The following is a 22,488-nucleotide window of genomic DNA, read 5'->3' as shown; positions in this document are numbered from 1 at the left end:
TAAATTTTTACTTCAAGTGATTTTAATTCATGGCATATTACAGTGTATTAGATAATTTTCACTTAACTAGACAACTGTGTGTACATATGTATACATAGATGTGGGGGTTGTGTTTGTTTGTTTTAAAGGGAATGTGGATGAGGAGCCCACTTCAGTCACTGGTCGAAAAGATTCACTCAGTATAAACCTTGAGTTTGTAAAAGTGAGTTTGTCACGGATCAGGCGTTCAGGAGGTGCCTCATTTTTTGAAAGTCAGTCTGTAAACAAGTCTACAAGCAAAATGGACACTACATTAATAAATATATCTGGTACTCAATTTTATAGTTTTTAAATTAAAATATTGTTTTCCAAAATTAAATAATGGCCTCTGTTTTAGTAGTGTTTAAATATTAAGTCACTTAATGTTAAGCTTTCAGTGATAAGTTGATATAAAGGAGAGGAATGCCCAGCCTATGGTACTGTCTCAATCCAAGTAATCAGTGTTAGGAATATAATTTCTAGATAAATAGACATATCACCCAAGGGCCAAATATGCCCAATTACATCAGTAAAAGTTGCTTCTTTTCTTCAGTTTTTATCCACCATGAATTGGTACAGTTTCTTTTTGTTTTTCTAATTATAAATGCTTAAAACACTAAAATGGGATGAGTGATGTTTAAAAATGTTTACTTGACGTCAGAAGACCTTGAATTGTGTGCATATATATTGCTGGTTTTATAAACAGCTATATAACTATGGGCAAATCATTCATTTCCTTTACATTGTGATTTGAGTATTTAAAAATTAAATGCAAACAGACATTCTGAAGAATCCAGAATACTGAGTAAAAGCTCTCATAATTATGAATCAAATAAATACAGTATGTTCACTTAACCCAATATTCTGCAAATATATATTAAGCCTGTGTTTTAGGGTAAACTTTCACCTGAGATTGCTAGGTGATTGAGGGGAACAGGCATGAATAAGACAAGGTCTTATGTGTAGACAAATGAATGAGTCCAGGATAATGAATGCTATAATGGAGCTTTATATAAAGAGGAGGAAACAATAAATTCTGTCTTGTATGAGAAATCAGAAAAGGCTTCACATAGGAAATGTTATTTGGCTCACATTTTGAAAAATGAGTAGAAATATTCTTGGAGGTAGCAACATGGTATTCAATGGCACAGAGGCATCAAAATGTATGCTTCTGGATCGTATACTTTGATTTGCTGTGGCTAAAGCATAGGGTATTAGTGAACATTTAATTGGTTGTACAAAGTAGATGGAGCCAGAAAGAGAGAGGCTAGAGGCAAAGCTGATAAAATAGGACCTGATTGTGTAAGGACTCATATCATATGCCAAGCTAAAGAATTGGGTTCTGATTATTTCGGCATAAGCAGAATTGTTGTGTTAAAAGCCATTAGAGAAGCCATTACAGGTTAAGAAATGGGGTGATGCTTCAGAATGGTGTTTTAGAAAGAGAGGTGATGGTAGCCTGAAAGATAGGAAAGAAAAGATGCTTGAGGAGGCTGCTGAAATAGACCATGCAATAGCAGATGAGAGCATGAACTGTGGCAGTAAAAAAAAGGAGAAAAGGGAATGAGGAGTGGGTTGAAGACAGAGAGAAGAGAATCCATAAGCTTGAGTACAAATTGTATTAGGGGCAATAAAGGAGACAAGAATGCCTCAAACTTTTAGCTTAGATGACTGAAGGAGCAGTGAAGCCATTAATTTAGAAAATAAAGAAGGAAATGTCTATAGGACATTTAGGTGGAAGGTTCTGGTAGACAATTGACTTAGGGGCTATGGCTATGTAGGTATGGGCTCAGACAAAAACAGAAGTTTTAGCTGTGGGAGTCATTGGCATGTAAACCCTATAGAAACTATGGTAGAAGAATAGAAGAGCACATACAGCAGGAGTAGAAGAATGCTCCAGAGCAGAACTCTGGAAGAAGGCCATCAAAATGTTTTTTGTCTAAAGTCACTGCTATTAGTCTGATAAGAAAATAGTAGTCCCTGCCACACAGCTATTTGATTTACAATTCCTTTTGAGAAAATTTGTATATCAGCTCATCCTGATTATTCATTTTCCATAATAGAAAAGACTGTTGTATTAAAATTGAAAGCTGGCTATCAGACTGATCTTTAGAACTTCTCTGAGGAGTTCATGATAAAGTGATAATAGAATTCCAATTTGCCATCACCTCAAAAAAGGGAAATGGTACTAACAATGTGAGAATGTGCTGTTTTTGTAAGTTGTGGAAGAACACGTCACTTACTAATCATAATATGTAACTTAAGTATAATTCAGGTTTATAATAACCCTGTCTTATACCTAGCATGTGAAAACATTAAAGGTTTTAGAAATCTGTACTAACAAATGTTATTTATGTATCAGCTGTTTGTGATATAGGGTCTGCCTCGTTTAAATATGATATGCGCCGACTCAGTGAAATTCTGGCATTTCCAAGAGCATGGTATAGAAGAAGTATTGCAAGACGTCTATTCCTTGGAGACCAAACTATAAATTTGCCAAGTAAGCTTGTTATGTAATTTTAATTTTGGTTACAGTAGCAGCAAGACCTACAATTGATAACACAAACGTGATCTTACTTGGTAGGGTGTATCATGTGACGCATTCAGTCATTCAAGAAATGTCCATTGGGCCCCTCTAGTATGCCAACCACAAGTGATATATTAGCACTGAGGATATATCAGAGGACCAAACAGACAAAAAGTCTTGTCTTCTTTGAGATTACGTTCTAGCTGACTTTTTATTCTATAACTCTCCTAACAAATTAGTAAATTTGTAAATTAGTAAATTTGTTAGTACATTTATTCTATAATGATTACTTTGTAATCCTTTTAAATATCCAAGTTAATCATGGTTAATTAAGCATGGGAAACAGAAGATGCTGGGGACATGTTACTATCTTGCCTGCATTTGTCTGCTGGATTTAGATATTGTTGTAGGTAATGAAATCAAGAGATTCTTGGAAATGAAAAGTAGAGTCAGTTACATACTGAGGTAAATATGAGAAACCCTAAGTCTGAGTGTATTCCCTCACCTGTAAACTGGGACCAGAGCTCCTGTTTTGCTCTTTTCATGGAGTTTAAACAAAATACTGGAATGTTCTTTGCAACATGTAAATTGCTGCACAGCTGCTAAATAGAGAACTAGAAGGAATATGTAATGTGATTAGAAATGATGGATGGGTGAAATTATTTTATAACATAGGGATTTTACCCTGTTACTTTGGATTTTTTGTTTTGTTTGTTTTCTACTAGCATCTGGCCCAGGGACACCAGATTCCATTGAAGGTGTAAGCCAGCACCTTTCCCCTGAATCATCAAGAAAAGCTTACTGCAAGACCTGGGAGCAGCCAAGTCAGTCAGCCTCCTTCACCCACATGCCTCAGTCACCTAATGTGTTCAATGAGCATATGACAAACAGTACCATGTCACCAGGGACAGTAGGACAGAGCCTAAAATCCCCAGCTTCCATAAGATCAAGAAGTGTATCTGATTCTTCAGTTCCTCGAAGAGGTAACACTGCTCTTTTTGTTATCAGTAGCCCTACAGTGTTCTCAGGATAAATTCTTAGTTACTCTCAGATTTCAGCCCTAACTATAGGAAAATATACTCTTGAGGTTTTTATGACATGTCAAAAAAAAATCCCCAAACACAGTAAAAACAACAAAACAAACATTTCAAAGTATTGCCATCAAGACAGCTAGATGGCCAGTAGGTTTGCAAATGGATAAGGGGAGAGTAATTAGCATATTGTTTGTGTGCTCCATATGGGTTTGGCCTTGGGCTTGTACTTGTGCCTGACTGTATAAAAATGAATGATGTAGTTCTTGTCAAAAGATTAAAATATAATGAGCAAATGCAGGATTCAAGATACATACTAAGTCCATAAGAACACAAAACAGGCACCCCAACCGGCGTCTGCATTTCAGAGTGGTTTCTGCCTTTGAGTCCTGTATTTGGCACCTTATGATTTTCTTCTTTGTTAAACAAAATCCTAGGGTGATGCATGATCTGTGCTGCTATATCCCATGCACACCAAAATTTCCTCATATAAAATGGGGGCCATACATAATTTTATGAGCTTTCAAGAGGTAAAGCTGCCAGCACTTATAAACATTTAGTAAATGGTAACTATTATTTTAGAGGCAATATAACTATTAAACATTAGATTCTAATACAAGAATATTATATTTTTACTTTATGGATTATAGTGATAAAAATAGTTTTTGCTTTGTGACTAGCTTGGCATTTATGTGAATGAACATGTATTTGATTTTTCTATTTTTAGATTCACTTTCAAAAACATCAACTCCTTTTAACAAATCAAACAAAGCAGCAAGCCAACAAGGGACCCCATGGGAAACACTTGTCGTGTTTGCTATCAACTTGAAGCAATTAAACGTTCAAATGAATATGAGTAATGTAATGGGAAATACAACGTAAGCTATTCAGATACAAAGGAAATGTATTTAATCATTTTTGTAATTTTTCTTCTATTGTAGTAAAGATATTCAGAACCTTTTTTGAATGCTAAATATTTGAAAAAGATAGTAAACGATATAAAATGTTTTATCCTGAAAACGGCTTAATTCTAAGGATACTGCAATATAAAACAGCATGAAATATATGTTCTATAAAAAGGGAATCAATTATAAAGAGAACAGGGTAATTTTCTAGCGAGGAGTAAAGCTTCATTATCAATGTTAATATTCAGATATTTACCACATAGTTTTTATAAAAAGTATGTTGTTTCATTGTCAAACTTGACCTATTGAATAAACTGATTTAACTGCTTTTTAATTTAAATCCTGTTTTAATTCATGACACTGGAAACTATATATCTAATAACCTTTTTTTTCATTTTTTAGTTGGACAACTAGTGGTTTGAAGAGCCAGGGCCGTCTGTCAGTAGGAAGTAATCGTGATCGAGAGATTAGCATGTCTGTTGGTCTGGGAAGATCACAATTAGATTCTAAAGGAGGAGTAGTTGGAGGGACCATAGATGTCAATGCTTTGGAGATGGTTGGTATGTTGGAATTTTACAACTGATCTAACACAGCCTTAAGTTAGATAGATAGATAGATAGATAGATAGATAGATAGATAGATAGATAGATAGATAGATAGATAGATATCAAAACGCTTTTGGAAATTGACTCTTATGAGTTTTTCCTGTGGACATGTCTGTGAAAATTATTGTTTCTATTTTAGCTCATATTTCTGAACATCCAAATCAGCAACCCAGTCACAAAATTCAGATTACTATGGGTTCTACTGAAGCTCGTGTTGATTACATGGGCTCAAGTATCCTCATGGGCATCTTCAGTAATGCTGATCTTAAGCTTCAGGATGAATGGAAAGTAAACTTGTATAATACATTGGATTCAAGCATAACTGATAAAAGGTATTTATTAAGGATTGCTTTTTGGACAATTTACATGACTGTTCTCAACATATTGTCTATCATCTGGTGAGAAAACAGCAATTTTTCTTATAAAACTCTTATTTATTATGCAATTAATACAAATTAAAAAGCTGGGTGGGGCAAGAAAATGTTTCCTGTACTTTTTGAGCATCTTCTGTAAGACATATGACAAAGATTCTGTTTTATGCTCTAGTGAGATTTTCGTCCATGGAGATTTGAAGTGGGATATTTTCCAAGTAATGATATCAAGATCAACCACACCAGATCTGATAAAAATAGGAATGAAACTCCAGGAATTTTTCACACAACAATTTGATACCAGCAAACGAGCTCTGTCTACCTGGGGACCAGTTCCTTATCTTCCGCCAAAGACAATGACTAGCAACCTAGAAAAGAGTTCACAAGAACAATGTAAGAATTAGAATTAAGCTTTTATATATGCTTTATCTTTCACTAACTATGGTACATTCTTAATTTAAAATAATAATCTGTATGCCCTACTTAGAAAATAGCCCACAGGCTCTTTATCCCACTCAGTTAGCAAAGGGCCAGATTTTCTACCTGCCAATGGAATTAGAGGCCATTATTTAGGAAGACATCATTTGTTATCTCTTCCCTTTGCTGCAGTGCATCTGCATCCATACTCGCTCCACACTCTTGAATACTGTTTATGACAATATCATGTTTTAGTTTAGAATGTCTATGGAGTCAGAATATCTCAATTTGGATTTACTAGGTGAGTGGTATTAAGCAGATCATTATTTTCACTTAGTAATTCAATTGGCAAATATTTATTAAGCTACAACCATGTGCTTAGGCACTATTCTAGGCACAGGAGATCTAGTGATGGACAGCATAGATTCTAATGGGAGAGAAAGACCCTAACAAATTTACTAACTAAATATGTAAGATAATTTCAGTTAGAGAGAAGTGCTAATAAGCAAAAGAACAAAACAGGGGAAGAATATAGAGAATGATTAAATGTGAGGACAGCTATTTTAGAAAGTGTGATCATTTAGGCCTTTTCTGAAGTGACATTTTAGTGGAAATGTGAATGAAAGAACAAGGCTGAGATGTGGGGGAAGAGAGTTTCAGGCACAGGGGGATACTGAGTCCAAAGTTCCCCTAGTAGGAACAAACTTGGCTTGAGGATCATTAAGGTTGCCACTGTGGCTGGAACAGAAATGAGCAAGTACGAAAATGCTGGATATGAATTCACAGAGGTATACCCCAGATAAGATTTTTAATATGATGGTTAGCTATCAGAGAGTTTTAAACAGATCTGATATCTGATTTACCTTTTTAAAAAATACTCCCTTTTAAAGCTCACTCTGGCTACTGTGTGAAGAACAGACTATAGGCAGTTAAGAATGGAAGGAAACCACTGCAATAGTTACCATTACCATTGTTACATACATATTTACATCATTATTGTAAGGAAGCCATTGTAAGAGTCCAGGCAAGAAATGATGGCTTTCACTAGGATGACAGAGGTGTAAGTGGTGAGAAGCAGTCAGAATGAGGATAGCTTTTTAATAACTTTATTATCACAGAAGTAATATGTGTACATTGAAAAGAAACTAGAATACACAAGAGAAGCAAAAAATAAAACAATCATGTTCCACTCTGACATCACTGTGAACACCTTAGAGGTATTTTTTCTATGTATCTCTATATATGTGTACATTTTAAGAAAATATCAAAATTCATACCATTTTGTATGTCAACAATCTCCAACTTTCCATTTTGCTAATTATCTCCTTTAGCTTTCAAAACACATTGATTTCCATGATTGATCTAAAAATGTCCTCTATAATGGTTTTGTCCAAACCAGTTTATTCAATCCAAGATCACAGGTTAAATGTGGTTATGTTCCTTTGCCTTCTTTTAATTTAGCACAGTTCATTTTTTATATGAATTGACTTGTTGAGGAGATGTAGCCAACTGTCCTAAAGAATGCCCTACCTTCTAAATCTTTTTCAGTTACTTCCTGTGTTGTCATTTATGTTTTTCCTCTAGTCCATGTATTTCCTTTACACTAGAATTTATATTAGGCATATAAAAATTGAGGGATGTTCTGCAAAATGCCTGGATTCTTCAAAAAAACTCCTCGTCACAAAAAAACAAACAAAGGCTTAGGAATTGTTCAAAGGAAAACATAATAGCTGAATGCAATTCATGATCTTTGGTTGGATTATGGGTGAGAGGTATGGAAAACAGCCAAAAGGAACGTTATTGGAAAAAATGGAAAATATACCTTGTATGTTTGATTAGTGCTTCTCAAACTTTAACATGCATCTGAAACCCCTGGAGATGTTACTGAAATATAGATTTTGATATAGTAGGCACAGGTGGACTTAAGAGTTGGCATTTCTCACAAACTCCCAGGTGATGCTGATTCTGCTGGCCCTCTGACCTTGCTTTGAGTAGCAAAGGAATATAAGAGTTTAAAAGCAGTACTTAAAATAAGGGGGTATGCATTTGATTTCTAGGTCTTCCAGTTACTGGTTCACTTAACTTCTTTGTTCTTCTGCTTCTTCACTTGAAATCAGTCAAGATGAAATATCTAGTTTACAGAGTTATAATAAGAAATTACATAAAATTTCATGCAAGTACTTTGTGACACATTAATCATTACAGACATATTAGGTTTTGTGTTTTTTTTTCTTTCCTGTTTTTTTTTTTTTTTTTTGAGACAGGTTCTCACTCTGTCACCCAGGCTGGAGTGCAGTGGCATGATCTCAGCTCACTGCAACCTCGATCTCCTGGGTTCAAGCAATTCTCCTGCCTCAGCCTCCCAAGTAGCTGGGACTACAGGCGTGCACCACTGCACCCAGCTAATTTTGGTATTTTTAGTAGAGACAGGGTTTCACCATGTTGGTCAGGCTGGTCTCGAACTCCTGAGCTCAAGTGAACCACCCGCTACGGTTTCCAAAAGTGCTGGGATTACAGGCGTGAGCCACTGCACCCAGCCTCAGATATATTAGTTTAAATTATTTTTAGCAAGTTACTGCTTTCCTTAGCTATATCCATCCTCATGCAGCGTCTTTTCCTAGAATGTCTCTTTATTAGATATTTGCTTAATGTTAAACAGGCACTGGACACTGTTTTCATCCCTTACCTGAGACTGTAGAAAGTAGCCACTTGCTGCCTCACTCTACCCTATTCAAGGGTACTCATTAGGCACTTCAGGTTATGTGTTTTGTGGTTTTCTTGCAGTGCTTGATGCAGCACATCATCGACACTGGCCTGGAGTATTGAAGGTGGTATCAGGATGCCACATATCCTTATTTCAGATTCCATTACCAGAAGATGGAATGCAATTTGGAGGATCAATGAGCTTACATGGAAATCATATGACACTGGCATGTTTTCATGGTCCAAATTTCCGTTCAAAATCTTGGGCCCTTTTTCATTTAGAAGAACCAAATATTGCTTTTTGGACTGAAGCTCAGAAAATCTGGGAAGATGGTAAACTGACGCATTTCTAGCTTTTACTTTCTCCTATCTTGTTATGACTATAAATGACAATTATATTTCTGAAGTCCATCTCTGATTGTTCTCATGTATCTGACATGTTAAGGAGTTCACTGCCAGTGAGTCAATATTTATAATGTCTGGAACATGTTAATTTCTGAACTTGCCATCTTACTCCATGTTTCTTAGGCAATTAAAGTTTCTGCTGCTGTGGCTAAACATAGTCATGGTAATAGTTACTGTAATCTTATAAAAACATGAAGTGAAGGCAACATCGTGGTAGTGTGGCAATTATTTGCCAGTCAAGACTGTCTTATAAAATATATAGGCAAGGCTGTGCTTTTATCTCTACAGTGATAAACCCATTTCCTTTGAGCTTTACTTTTCCACTTGGTGGTTTCTACATTATGAGGGAAAAAAATGTTTGATGCTCTTCATCTAACTAGGGACAAATCCAATTACCACTAATAGAAGAATTATTTGTGAATTATTTGGTTTTAATCCTCATTTATTCTTCATTTTTATAGCATTCCTATATATGAAACTGAATTTATAGCTCTGAGGCCACAGTTATCATCTTGAATCTAAATATGGTTTATTACTTTAAAAAGTATTTTTATTTTGTTCTAGGCTCCAGTGATCATTCTACATATATTGTACAAACACTAGATTTTCATCTGGGTCATAATACTATGGTTACCAAACCATGTGGTGCTTTGGAAAGTCCTATGGCAACAATAACCAAGATAACAAGGCGTCGCCATGAAAATCCACCCCATGGAGTAGCAAGTGTGAAAGAATGGTTCAATTATGTTACAGCCACAAGGAATGAAGGTTAAAATTTTGAGTCTTTAGAGAGATTTATTTTGTTTTTTCCATTTTGGCTTCTGTTGACTGTGTTTAGAATTTAAATGGAGACAGTGTTTTCATTTCCTTAAACAATTTTCATTTTAATCTTGCTGGCTGACACAAGTAATAATTATTTAATACCACCCTGGTAATGCGGCATCTCATGGACTCAAATTATTTTAGATGTAATTGAAAACATTCTAAATAAAATTGGCTTTGAAATTAAGTTTATTACATTGAGAAATATTTTAGAAAATATTTAGGAAATGATTCTGGAAAAACATTTTCCTAGTAATGCTAAAAAATGGAGGTTTTGGGAGGTTGTTAAACAACTAAATAGTGGAATACCACAAACTTAAAGTTCAGATAGCTAGAACAGAATGAAACCAAATATTATGATTCTATCAAGTTGTAAGTTTAAAAGAAAGTGCTTTTGATAGTTGTTGTTTTTTTTTTTTTTTTTTTTCATTTGATTAGATACAACAGTCTTGTGATAGTGTGGTCATGATAACTTATTTTGTGGTGCTTTGGGGATTTGGGTTTATAGTATTGCTTTTACCAATTATCTCTGTGTATTGGAAGGCTGACTAGAGTGAGAGGTGATGAGACTTTTCAGTGTGTTACATAAAAATGACCTTTTTTCTTTTTATTTGAGACGGAGTCTCGCTCTGTTGCCCAGGCTGGATCTTGGCTCACTGCAACCTCCATCTCCCAGGTTCAAGCGATTCTCCTGCCTCAGCCTCCTGAGTAGCTGGGATTACAGGTGTGTGCCACCCCACCTGGCTAATTTTTGTAGTTTTAGTAGAGACAGGGTTTCACCATGTTGGTCAGGCTGGTCTCAAACTCCTGACCTCGTGATACACCCGCCTCGGCCTCCCAAAGTGCTGGGATTACAGGCATGAGCCACCATGCCCAGCTAAAAATGACCTTTTTTCAAAACGGAAAAGATGATGATTAGGCCCCATGAGAACAGTTACCATGGAATAGGCCATCTCACAGATTGAATAGAGACTGTTAAAAATGTTCCTAGAACAAAGGAGAATAAGAAAGTGAATCAGAAGATTATGCCTGTATTGACTATTTTACCTTCCAAACAGGGATTTGGGGGAAGGGGGATCTTTATGGCTGGAGTGTTCTAAAGCATCTATTAGCATAATGAACTGCTGTCTGAAGAAAAATAATTATAATTCTAAGATCTATAAAAGATCTTTATAAAACTAAGATCTATAGTTTAATCATAGCACATATGTTGGGGAAAATCAGTACTTCTACCTGATTTCAAGACCAGGATCCTATTTAATCTCAAATTCTGTAAGAGTGAAGTGTTCAATCTATGGAGCCTTTTGGGATTAGTGAAATTCCAACTTCAGACGTGAATTCAGTTAAGAATAATACTCATTTTAAAATCTCAGAAACCAAAGCTAGAATGTACTCGGTTTATACAAATCCCATTATAAAGCTTTGGTCTTGACAACCGTGAGATACTGATATTGATATACTACATATATCTATATACATATATATGTGTGTATATATACATATATATCTATGTATATATCTGTATACGTATATATGTAGTGTATCTATATCTCTATATATAATGTGATTCTTTCCAACTTTTGAAATAATAGTTCTGTATATTATAGTGGCCTATGATTTTAATTTGACTCTCTATCATTATGCATGTAGAGCTAAATCTACTTCGTAATGTTGATGCTAACAACACTGAGAATAGCACTACTGTGAAGAATTCTAGTTTGTTGAGTGGATTCAGAGGAGGTTCTAGCTACAACCATGAAACAGAGACTATCTTTGCATTACCAAGGATGCAGCTTGACTTTAAATCCATTCATGTTCAAGAACCACAGGAGCCTTCATTACAGGGTATGTAGAAAAACAATTGAAAGTTAATAAGAAAATTCCAAAGGCACTTCAAACTACTGCTTTCTTCCCATGGATTTTTTAAAATATTAATATCTAATGAAATTGATTTTCTAGGCAAAGCTGATTTATTTTCTTATCAGCTATATGACCTCTGGAAAATTACTTAATGAACTTATACCTCTCTCAGTAAAATGAAGAATAATTGGACTTCATTTATAGGACTATTATGAGGAATAAATGGCATATATAGGTTGAGCACCCCAATCCAAAAATCTGAAATGCCCTAAAATCCAAAATATTTTGAACACTGACATGACACTCACAGGAAATGCTCATTGGAGGATTTCAGATTTTTGGATTGGAATTCTAAAACCAGTAAGTATAATGCAAATATTCCAGAATCCAAAATTTGAAAGGCATCTGATCCCAAGCATAATTGGATAAGGGATACTCAATCTGTACTAGGAAAGTACTTAACAAACTATCATCATCCTATGAATCACATACAGATATTACTCATTTCTTTACAGTTGCATTTCATGTGGATGCATTTATGCAGACCTATGTAAATCCTTATTAATGGGAAGAAGATGACTCATTTTATTAAATCTCTTACCATATTATTGCAGATGCCAACCTGAAGCCAAAAGTAGAATGTAGTGTCGTGACAGAGTTCACTGACCACATTTGTGTGACTATGGATGCTGAGCTCATCATGTTTCTTCATGATTTAGTGTCAGCTTATCTTAAAGAAAAAGAAAAAGGTGGGTGGAATGCTCTTTCTTTCAGGCTGCAGGAATGGCAGCTGTCAGTGCCATTTACATGAATTGTTATGGTCTAATGAGAAAATGAGTGGAATATATCTCCTTCTGTGAGTTGAAGATATCAGTAAATAGCGTTAGTAACACTATCACAGACTTTCTGAGTACTTGCTATATATACAGCGCCAATGGTGTTTTATACTTTACAAAGTGTTTCTGTATACATTATCTTATGTACATTTTCAGTTAGACCTTATAGGAGATTCTTGAAAAATAGGAAAATGTGAGGAAATACTGCAAATCAAAGTGAAATGACTAAAGAAACAACTACATAATAAAGAAGTATGAGTTATTTACCTAATTGTGAAAACTAAATTAAGCTGATAAATGTTTGGAATGCAGAAAACCTTTTCTTTTTAATACATAAATTATTTAAATCTCAGTGGTGGTATGTGGGTTCATGAGCTTGCTAATACTGGTTTACACACTGGTAACTTAATGTTTACTCATGAAGAAATGTATGGTGACTGGGGGCAGTGGCTCATGTCTGTAATACCAGCACTTTGAGATGCCGAGGAAGATGGATTGCTTGAGCCCAGGGCTTTGAGACCAGCCTAGGCAACAAAGTGAGACCCCATTTCTACAAAAAACACAAAAATTAGCCAGGTGTGGTGGCATACACCTGTAGTCCCCAGCTACTTGGGAGGCTGTGAGGTGGGAGGACCAATTGATCCTGGGAGTTCAAGGCTACAGTGAGCTGTGAGCCATAATCGTACCACCACACTCCAGCCTGAGTGACAGAGTAAGATCCTGTCTCAAAAAAAAAAAAAAATATGGCAACCGTAATATATGGAATTAGCTAATATATTATAGTACTCTGTAACTGTTGAAAAGAATGAGGTAGTTTGAAATGTAATGATTTGGAATGCTTACAAAATATATAGTCATTTATTCATTCAATAAATATTTATTGCACCGTTATAAATATACAATGGTAAAATCACAGATGTGCTTCCTGATAAATAGCTTGGAATAAATGTAATTTGTTCAAGTCACACTATAATACTGTTTCATTTTCTTCATGAGGAAAAAATATAGAATTTGTCCTGAAGATATTTTAAAAATAAAAATTATCAAACGACCATGTTGAAAGAGTACAAAGGTAGCATAGCATACATTGAAATGCTGTTGTATTAATATTCAATCGAGATGTGCCCAAAATTCAGTGAGAGAGTAAAATCAATAATGATGGCTGGTAGAAATCCATATGACCTCAGTAGAAACTTCAAGTAAAATGACAGAAACTGTATAATAGGCAATCTTATATATAAGTAGATAAAATCTTCACATACAGCCCCAATAGATACCAGTCACTGGTAATCCTTTCGTTTTTGTGCCTTAATATTTAAACTTAATGTAGAAAAAAATAGATTCAAGATAAACCTGTGAAGTTCAGAATTATTTTCTAGTCTACCTATATTTGAAAACCTGACAAATTTGTTTCTCTTGGGTATGATGTGAAACATTTGTCATTTTATGAAATAGTGTGTTGATCTTGGTCTGCCACAAACGATGTGTATTTCTAAAAAACAACAACTAAAAGACTGTTTTAATATAAACTGTTATAAAACATTTCAATGGGAAAAGGGGGTGGATTTTACAATAACAAAATATATCTGTGAGGATTTCAATTATAAATAAAGTTATTACAAACAACAAGCAATTCGTTTTGGCCAAATACTCAAAACATACCTGAGAAAATTCTTAACAGCATGTCAGACTATACCAGAATCAACATATTTAGAGAACATCAAAATAAACTGCAGCACTGTAACCAGCACCAGTAATAAAGACCCAGCAACTGAGCAGGCCTCAACTGAACAGGGCATCTGTGTTCTTATGTAGTGGGTTACTACAGCTTCATTTTGAGGCTTATTCCCAATCAAGTTATAACCAGAGCTACATAACATGTATTACCTAATCAATCAATTATTTTACATCCAGTTTGTGTACTGAAACTAATGCCCTAAGAGGAAAGCTGTATTCATTAAATAAGATCATATGAAAGTATTAATGGCAAAAACTGCAATTACTTTTGCACCACTCTAATACCTATGTCTCAGATTCCACTTTATATTTAATTATTATAGCCAATTAAAAGACTTGTCTTAAGGTGAAAAGCTTGCTTACATAAAAACCTCTTTAGTACCACTGTTCAAATATATATACATCTAGCCATTAACATGCAAAAACCATTAATTACACAGCTTAAATTAATGCATGGTATGGTGTATGAATTCTATCTCAAAGCTGTTAAAAAAAAAAAACAAAAAACAAAACTGCCTACAGCCATTCTTTAGGAAACCTGCAGCTATCAATTTCAGTGCCATAGGCTTGCTATCAAGTCAATGATCTCAGCATTTTTTATCATTAATGTTGACACTGTTTATCTCCAGAAATATCAATAATCGGTACTTATGGCTTATTTTAAACTATTTTTTTTTAAGAAATGCAATTAAATGAGGCTTTGGCCAGGTCACAGATAAAATGAGAAATGAAACCAATTCTGATGTTCTAATTCTTATGGTGATTTAAGATAAATGTATAATACTAATCTAAATTTTCCTTATAGCCATCTTTCCACCTCGGATTTTATCTACTCGACCAGGACAGAAAAGTCCAATTATTATACATGATGACAATTCCTCTGATAAAGATAGAGAAGATAGCATCACTTACACTACTGTGGACTGGAGAGATTTTATGTGCAATACATGGCATCTAGAACCTACTCTTAGGTAAGTAATGAGTATATACATTTTACCCATATGCTAAGGGATTACTACGAGAAAAGTTATGAATAATGTAAGTTACATATGATTATCGAAAAATGTATTCAGAAGTTAGTCTCCTGTAATGTCTATAGCTTCTGTGTGCTGTCTTTGCTGCTGCTTTCTGCTTTTGTGTTTCTAGGTAAGGTGAATGAAGTACAAACGCTGAGAATAGCTCAGCACTGATGAGTTGTCCAGTGGGTGACATTCTGTCAGTCACTAAAATATGAGAATAATTATCCTTCCACTCTTGCCATTAGTTTTTCACCTTCTCACCAAGATGTTATTTTCAGGGTTTGAGGTAGCTACTGTAAACTGTTTTGTTACTTAGTACGACAAGATGCAGTAGAAGTCATATTTAATTGTTAAGGAACTATTTTAATTTCTCGCTGGATATATGTTATAACACTGTAATAAAACCTGTAGGGTCACAGTGCCCCTCTGTTTGCATACTAAGCATTATAAAACCATGCCTAAAATCTCAAATTTAACACTATCAGATTAAGGTTCCCTTATTGAGTCACGGTCACCTTCCTGGTTTTTTTTCCTTTCATCTCATCTGCTTTGCTGTAACTGTCTGAATCCTGAAATAACAGTATTAAAAAAAATCCATTACATCCCAGCACAACATTCCGCAAAATGATATAGATTTTATTTAGATAAGGTTTTTATTCAGACATATTTATGTCACAAAATAATTCCAAAATAAAATCTCCATTATGCAGTGAGGACTCTTGTATAGGCAGAAAGTAGTGACTTTGTGTGTTAATAAATAATTGGTATACAGTAAAATTGGTTGTAACTAAATAAGCAAAACACTTTGGTACTAATAGTGCATATACCCATGAGAAATATTAACTGTTAAAATACTGCAGAGGTCCTAATGCAGAAAACTGTTTGTAAAATCTGTTTTGTATTTGCAAATCTAAATAATAATATATTTAAATTGAATACAAAATGAATTGTTTCAAGTGAGCATAAAAATAGTTACTATATTCCTTTTTTTAGCAAACTATCAAGAGTAACTAGTTAAGTAATGTGGTATAGTGGTAGCATGGTTTAAGAGCTCTGGCTGTAGGCCCAGCTCTTTTGCATAGTAGCTGACTGAGCTAGGCCAAAAGACCTGACCCCTCTGTTCTCTCTGCCTCAGTTGACTCACGAAAAATTTGGAAAATAATATTACCCACCTTGTAGGATCATTACACTGGTTAAATGAGTTAATTAACGCAAAATGCTTATAACTATTTGAGTTTGAGGAGATAAATGCCTGATCATCCCCAACCCCCACCCTGAGTTCAGAACCAGTTGAAATAGTGGGAGAGATTAATATGGATAAAGCTGATAACAAAAAATGTGGTTTAGATATATGGCAACAATAGCTTTCTACAAAGTTCGGGTTTGGTCCTACCTGCAGTGCATCGATGCAGAACTTCAGGGAAGGGCGGGATAGGGAGTTGCAGGAGTTGTACAATCAGCAGTTCCATGTATGTACTCAGCCACAGACAACACAGAATATACTCTAGGGCTAATCTGTTTAGCGGCTTGCTCCTGAAAAATCTGTGGCATGAAGGAACAGACTAAAATGAAGGGCTCCCAACAGGGAGGAGGGTACTGAACTGTTACTTCCTCTGTTAACTCTGCCTATTGGATAAATCATCCATACAGGGGCAGAAGGTGGCCAGGAGTGTTTCAGTAATAGCTGTTTCTCCACGTATAAGGAAATAGCAAGAATAGGGAAAAAATGGTTCTCCCTTCAAATATGTTTAGCACATAGCATTCAGTAAATTTTAGCCTTTTTTTCCCATTATGCCACATGCTTATGAAATCTACTAAAATTAACCAGATGTCTTTTTATATGTTTAAGATAACTGTATAACAGGCCTAAAGTAAATTATTCAGGATGAAATATAGTAAACACTACTGCTGTGTTTCGGTTGTCAAAGATAATCATAGATATATTATTTTTTGAATACTATTATTATGGTGAATCCAGGAATTATGGGCTCAATTATACAAATGTACCTACTGAAAATATTTTATCTTGAGTATATTACAGAGGCTTAGTGATGTTCTTTTCCTACCATTAGAACCGTGCTCTAGGGCATTATTATACTCCTTAATAATAACTGTAATTTTTATTTTAGGTTAATTTCTTGGACTGGAAGAAAGATTGATCCAGTAGGTGTTGATTATATTCTTCAAAAATTGGGCTTTCATCATGCTAGGACTACGATTCCTAAATGGCTTCAAAGAGGAGTCATGGATCCACTGGACAAGGTTCTGTCAGTTCTTATCAAAAAGCTCGGTACTGCACTACAGGATGAAAAGGAAAAGAAAGGCAAAGACAAAGAAGAACACTAAAAAGTAATTTGATCTTTGAACAAATTATGATTGTGTCTGTTAAGTTTTATTACACTGGAGTGTTTTTTTAGTATAATAATTTTAAATATAACTTTAAAATAATTCTAAATTTGTGGCTATTATAATTAAAAGTTTGTAAGTTAACCAGTTTATTCTAGTCTCATCATTCTGTGTACAGTAAAGTATTGCATGATAATGTAAATTTTGTGAAAAACTAGTATTAAAATATATAAATCTTGTTATGGTTTATAATTATATAATGTGCAATACAATTCCTGCATCTTTAAAATGTTTGCAGAATAACTGTGAATTTTTTTGTAACTGGCCATAACTTTTAGAAAAAAATCTTGTTGCTAATGTGATTTTGGGGAGGTCATTAATTGCTTTTTCTTTTTTTAATGTAGACTTTAATACCTGTCTGTATATAGCTTGAGTAATTGTGATATGATTGTATACCACTAAAATATTGTTAACTATTGTAATAAAGTCACAATAATGGTTTAAGTCTGTAGTCGTTTTTGAATCTTTTTCTCCTTTTTATAATTAATAGATGCCCATCCTGTGTCACAGCTGATCAGATGCTTTCATAGAAGATAATTTATACCTATATTAGAATCGGGCCATAGGTTCTACCTCTGTGGATTCAATCAACTGTAGATCGAAAATATTCAGGAAAAAAAAAATTCCACCCAAATTCCAGAAAGCAAAACTTGTATTTACGAAGTACTACATTAAGTCCACATGAATGATGTGTAGGCATTGTATTAGGTATTGCAAATAATCTACAGATGATTTAAAGAGTATCCAGGAGAATGTACGTAGGTTATATTCAAATACTACACAATTTTATATGAGGAACTTCAGCATCTACAGATGTTCTGGAACCAATCCCCCATGAACACGGAAAGATGACTATGTTTATAAAAAATTAGCTCAGGAAGGATGCAATTAGGGACAGGCACACAAGAGGTATATTAATAATACCTAAGAGAAATATTAGGTATTGTTCTTCCTTAAGCTAATGGTAAATTCACAGCAAGTAATTTTTGTTATACTATATTCCTTACACGTTTGTATTTTTTGTGTGTATGAAGTTATATATAATGTATGTTATATATTACATATATATGTATTATGTACACACGTTAAGTATAAAAAAAATTAAAATAGCAAGATCTAAAATAATATTCAAAGGTAGCTATAATTACCTCAGGCTCGAAATCTAGCGAAGTCAGTATGGCCAGTTTAAAGATTGGGTAAACAGTAGAATTGAAGAGCTAAAGTTACAAAACACCTAAAGCAAGAGCTTTCATTTAGGTAGGTAACACAGTTTTATCTCTAACAGATTAAACAACCAAAAGCTCCAGAAGAGCTGAGGTACTTAGCCAAGGGTACAAATGTTAGTAGGGGAATTAAGACTTGCTGTCTAATGTCACACAGCAACTTAGTCACACAACCAAAACCCTAGTGTTAACAGTCCTAATTTTGTATTCTTTCTGCTAGGCCATTGTAGCTGTCATCTGTCTGATCTCTGAATCCCACCCCCATATCTCTTAATTGGTGCCTATAAAATAACAAGTATAAACTTACCCTATTTCTGGCACTAACTGTGATAATGTTATAAAAAGCAAAAGGACAAATTAAATCTGTAACTACTTAAAATCTCTATGACTCTGTTGGACAAAGCTATGAGAAAACTAGCACATCTGTGCACTACTGATGAGAAACTAAATTGGTACAACTCCCATGAAGGACAATTAAGTAACAGCTATCAAAATAGCAGGCATATAATTTTTACTGGACATACATACAGTACTTCTGTGTGTGAAATAATTATACAAGCATATATATTTGCAGTATTCTGCAATAGTGCAGTATTGTGGGAGTATGTTGCAGTAATGTTGCAGTATTCTTTGTAATAAATGGTTGGAAACAATTCAAATGTTCATCAGTGTAAGACAGGTTAATTAAAAGTGACATCAATTCAGTAGCATAGTATGCAACCATGAAAAAGGGAAAAAAGATGATCTTTAAGATTTATTCCTAAATAAAAAAGCATGGTCAGCCACTTAGATTACAATGTTTCCAAGTGATCTATTATACTTATTTTTTGAGTATCACGTACCTTGTTCTATTCCAGTACATCACATGGTGCATCCAGATAACTTGTAAAATTTCAATAACATGTAAAAAAAATGTATATAAAGGATTTTGCTTTCCTATCTGTAAACGTACTTTTAGGCTTACCAGAGATCTGTTATTGGCAAACTGTCTATAGTGAAGAACCCTTTTTTAAAAAAAGTTGAACATGATATAAATCAATAATCTTGTAAAATATAGTGACAATTATTCAAAATGAAAAAAATTAAAATACACAAAATAAAGCTCAAATTTTTAATTATTAGGTTTGATTTATTAGATTCAAATATTCCATCAATTGCTATAAGAATTTCTAGGGGATTTCTGGCAACGTGGCCCAATAGAAACAGCTCCAGTCTATGGCTCCCAGCGAGACTGATGCAGAAGAGGGTGATTTCTGCATTTCCAACTGAGGTACCTGGTTCATCTCATTGGGACTGGTTGGACAGTGGGTGCAGCCCACAGAGGGCGAGCTGAAGCAGGGCGGAGCGTTGCCTCATCCAGGAAGCACAAGGGGTGAGGGGATTTCCCATTCCTAGCCGAGGGAAGCCGTGAGTGACCATACTTGGAGGTAAGCTACACTCCTGCCCAAATACTGCACTTTGCCCACAGTCTTTGCAACTGGCAGACCAGGAAATTCCCTCTGGTGCCTGGCTCAGTGAGTCCCATGCCCACTGAGGCCAACAAGCTAAGATCCATTGGCTTGAAATTCTCGCTGCTAGCATAGTAGTCTGAGATCCACCTGAGATGCTAGAGCTTGGTTGGGGGAGGGGCGTCCACTATTGCTGAGGCTTGAGTAGGCAGTTTTATGCTCACAGTGTAAACAAAGCCTCCAGGAAGTTTGAACTGGGTGGAGCTAACCACAGCTCAGCAAGGCCCACTGCCTCTCTAGATTCCACCTCTGTGGGCAGGGCATCTCTGAACAAAAGGCAGCAGCCCCAGTCAGGGACTTATAGATAAATCACCCAGCTTCCTGGGACAGAGCACTCAGGGGAAGTGTACGTTATATTCAGTTGTGGGCACAGCTTCAATAGATTTAAACGACCCTGCCTGACAGCTCTGAAAAGAGTAGTGGTTCTCCCAGCACAGTGTTTGAGCTCTGATAACGGACAGACTGCCTCCTCGAGTGGGTCCCTGACCCCCATGTAGCCTGACTGGGAGACACCTCCCAGTCGGGGCTGACAGACACCTCATACAGGAGAGTTCCGCCTGGCATCTGGCGAGTGCCCCTCTGGGACGAACATTCCAGAGGAAGGAACAGGCAGCAATATTTGCTATTCTGCAGCCTCTGCTGGTGATACATAAGCAAACAGGATCTGGGTGGACCTCCAACAGACCTGCAGCTGAGAGGCCTGTTAGAAGGAAAACAAACAAAAATGACATCCACACCAAAACCCCATCCACAGGTCAACAACATCAAAGACAAAAGGTAGATAAAATCACAAAGATGGGGAGAAACCAGCACAGAAAGCCTGAAAATTCCAAAAACCAGAATGCCTCTTCTCCTCCAAAGGATCACAACTCCTTGCCAGCAAGGGAACAAAACCAGAGAGGGAATGAGTTTGACAAGCTGACAGAAGTAGGCTTCAGAAGGTGGGTTAATAACAAACTCCTCCGAGCTAAAGGAGTGTGTTCTAACCCAATGCAAGGAAGCTAAGAACCTTGAAAAAAGTTAGATGAATTGCTAACTAGAATAACCAGTGTAGAGAAAACATAAACGACCTGATGGAGCTGAAAAACACAGCATGAGAACTTCGTGAAGCACACAGAAGCTTCAATAGCTGAATGGGTCAAGCGGAAGAAAGAGTATCAATGACTGAAGATCAAATTAATGAAATAAACGGAGAAGACAAGATTAGAGAAAAAAGAGTGAAAAGAAATGAACAAAGCCTGCAAGAAATATGGGACTATGTGAAAAGACCAAATCTACGTTTGATTGGTATACCTGAAAGTGATGGGGAGAATGGAACCAAGTTGGAAAACACTCTGCAGGATATTATCCAGGAGAACTTCCCCAACCTAACAGGGCAGGCCAACATTCAGTTTCAGGAAATACAGAGAACACCACAAAGATACTCCTCAAGAAGAGCAACCCCAAGACACATAATCATCAGATTCATCAAGGTTGAAATGAAGGAAAAAATGTTAAGGGCAGCCAGAGAGAAAGATCGGGTTACCCACAAAGGGAAGCCCATCAGACTAACAGTGGATTTCTCAGCAGAAACCCTACAAGCCAGAAGAGAGTGGGGGCCAATATTCAACAAAGAAAAGAATTTACAACCCAGAATTTCATATCCAGCCAAACTAAGCTTTATAAGTGAGGGAGAAATAAAATCCTTTACAGACAAGCAAATGCTGAGAAATTTTGTCACCAACAGGCTTGCCTCACAAGCGTTCCTGAAGGAAGCACTAAACATGGAAAGGAACAACCAGTACCAGCCACTGCAAAAACATACCAAATTGTAAAGGCCATCAACACTATAAAGAAACTGCATCAACTAACGGGCAAACTAACCAGCTAGCATCATAATGACAGGATCAAATTCACACATAACAATATTAACTTTAAATGTAAATGGGCTAAAGGTACCAATTAAAAGACACAGACTGGCAAATTGGATAAAGAGTCAAGACCCACTGATGTGCTGTATTCAGGAGACCCATCTCATGTGCAAAGACACACATAGGCTCAAAATAAAGGGATGGAGAAACATCTACCAAGCAAATGGAAAACAAAAAAAAAAAAG

At 35.6% G+C, this 22,488-nt stretch overlaps 1 protein-coding gene across 8 annotated transcripts in view; it reads left to right on the top strand.

Annotated features, from left to right (window-relative positions):
- Positions 1-18,106, top strand: part of BLTP1 (bridge-like lipid transfer protein family member 1) — a 211,409-nt gene extending 193,303 nt beyond the window's left edge. For all 8 annotated transcript variants that reach the window (XM_050792618.1, XM_050792619.1, XM_050792620.1 and 5 more), the window contains 13 exons: positions 129-308; positions 2,381-2,518; positions 3,271-3,528; positions 4,304-4,454; positions 4,884-5,041; positions 5,226-5,418; positions 5,633-5,850; positions 8,659-8,910; positions 9,547-9,750; positions 11,455-11,649; positions 12,279-12,413; positions 15,043-15,208; positions 17,386-18,106. In XM_050792618.1, coding sequence (XP_050648575.1) covers positions 129-308; positions 2,381-2,518; positions 3,271-3,528; positions 4,304-4,454; positions 4,884-5,041; positions 5,226-5,418; positions 5,633-5,850; positions 8,659-8,910; positions 9,547-9,750; positions 11,455-11,649; positions 12,279-12,413; positions 15,043-15,208; positions 17,386-17,602 — 2,465 coding nt within the window. In that variant the 3' untranslated portion in view covers positions 17,603-18,106. The remainder of the gene's footprint in view (positions 1-128; positions 309-2,380; positions 2,519-3,270; positions 3,529-4,303; positions 4,455-4,883; positions 5,042-5,225; positions 5,419-5,632; positions 5,851-8,658; positions 8,911-9,546; positions 9,751-11,454; positions 11,650-12,278; positions 12,414-15,042; positions 15,209-17,385) is intronic.
- Positions 18,107-22,488: the final 4,382 nt, after the last annotated feature.

The sequence above is a fragment of the Macaca thibetana genome, chromosome 5, assembly GCF_024542745.1.
Source record: "Macaca thibetana thibetana isolate TM-01 chromosome 5, ASM2454274v1, whole genome shotgun sequence".
Taxonomy (NCBI): domain Eukaryota; kingdom Metazoa; phylum Chordata; class Mammalia; order Primates; family Cercopithecidae; genus Macaca; species Macaca thibetana.
This window is presented reverse-complemented; position numbering and strand designations above follow the sequence as displayed.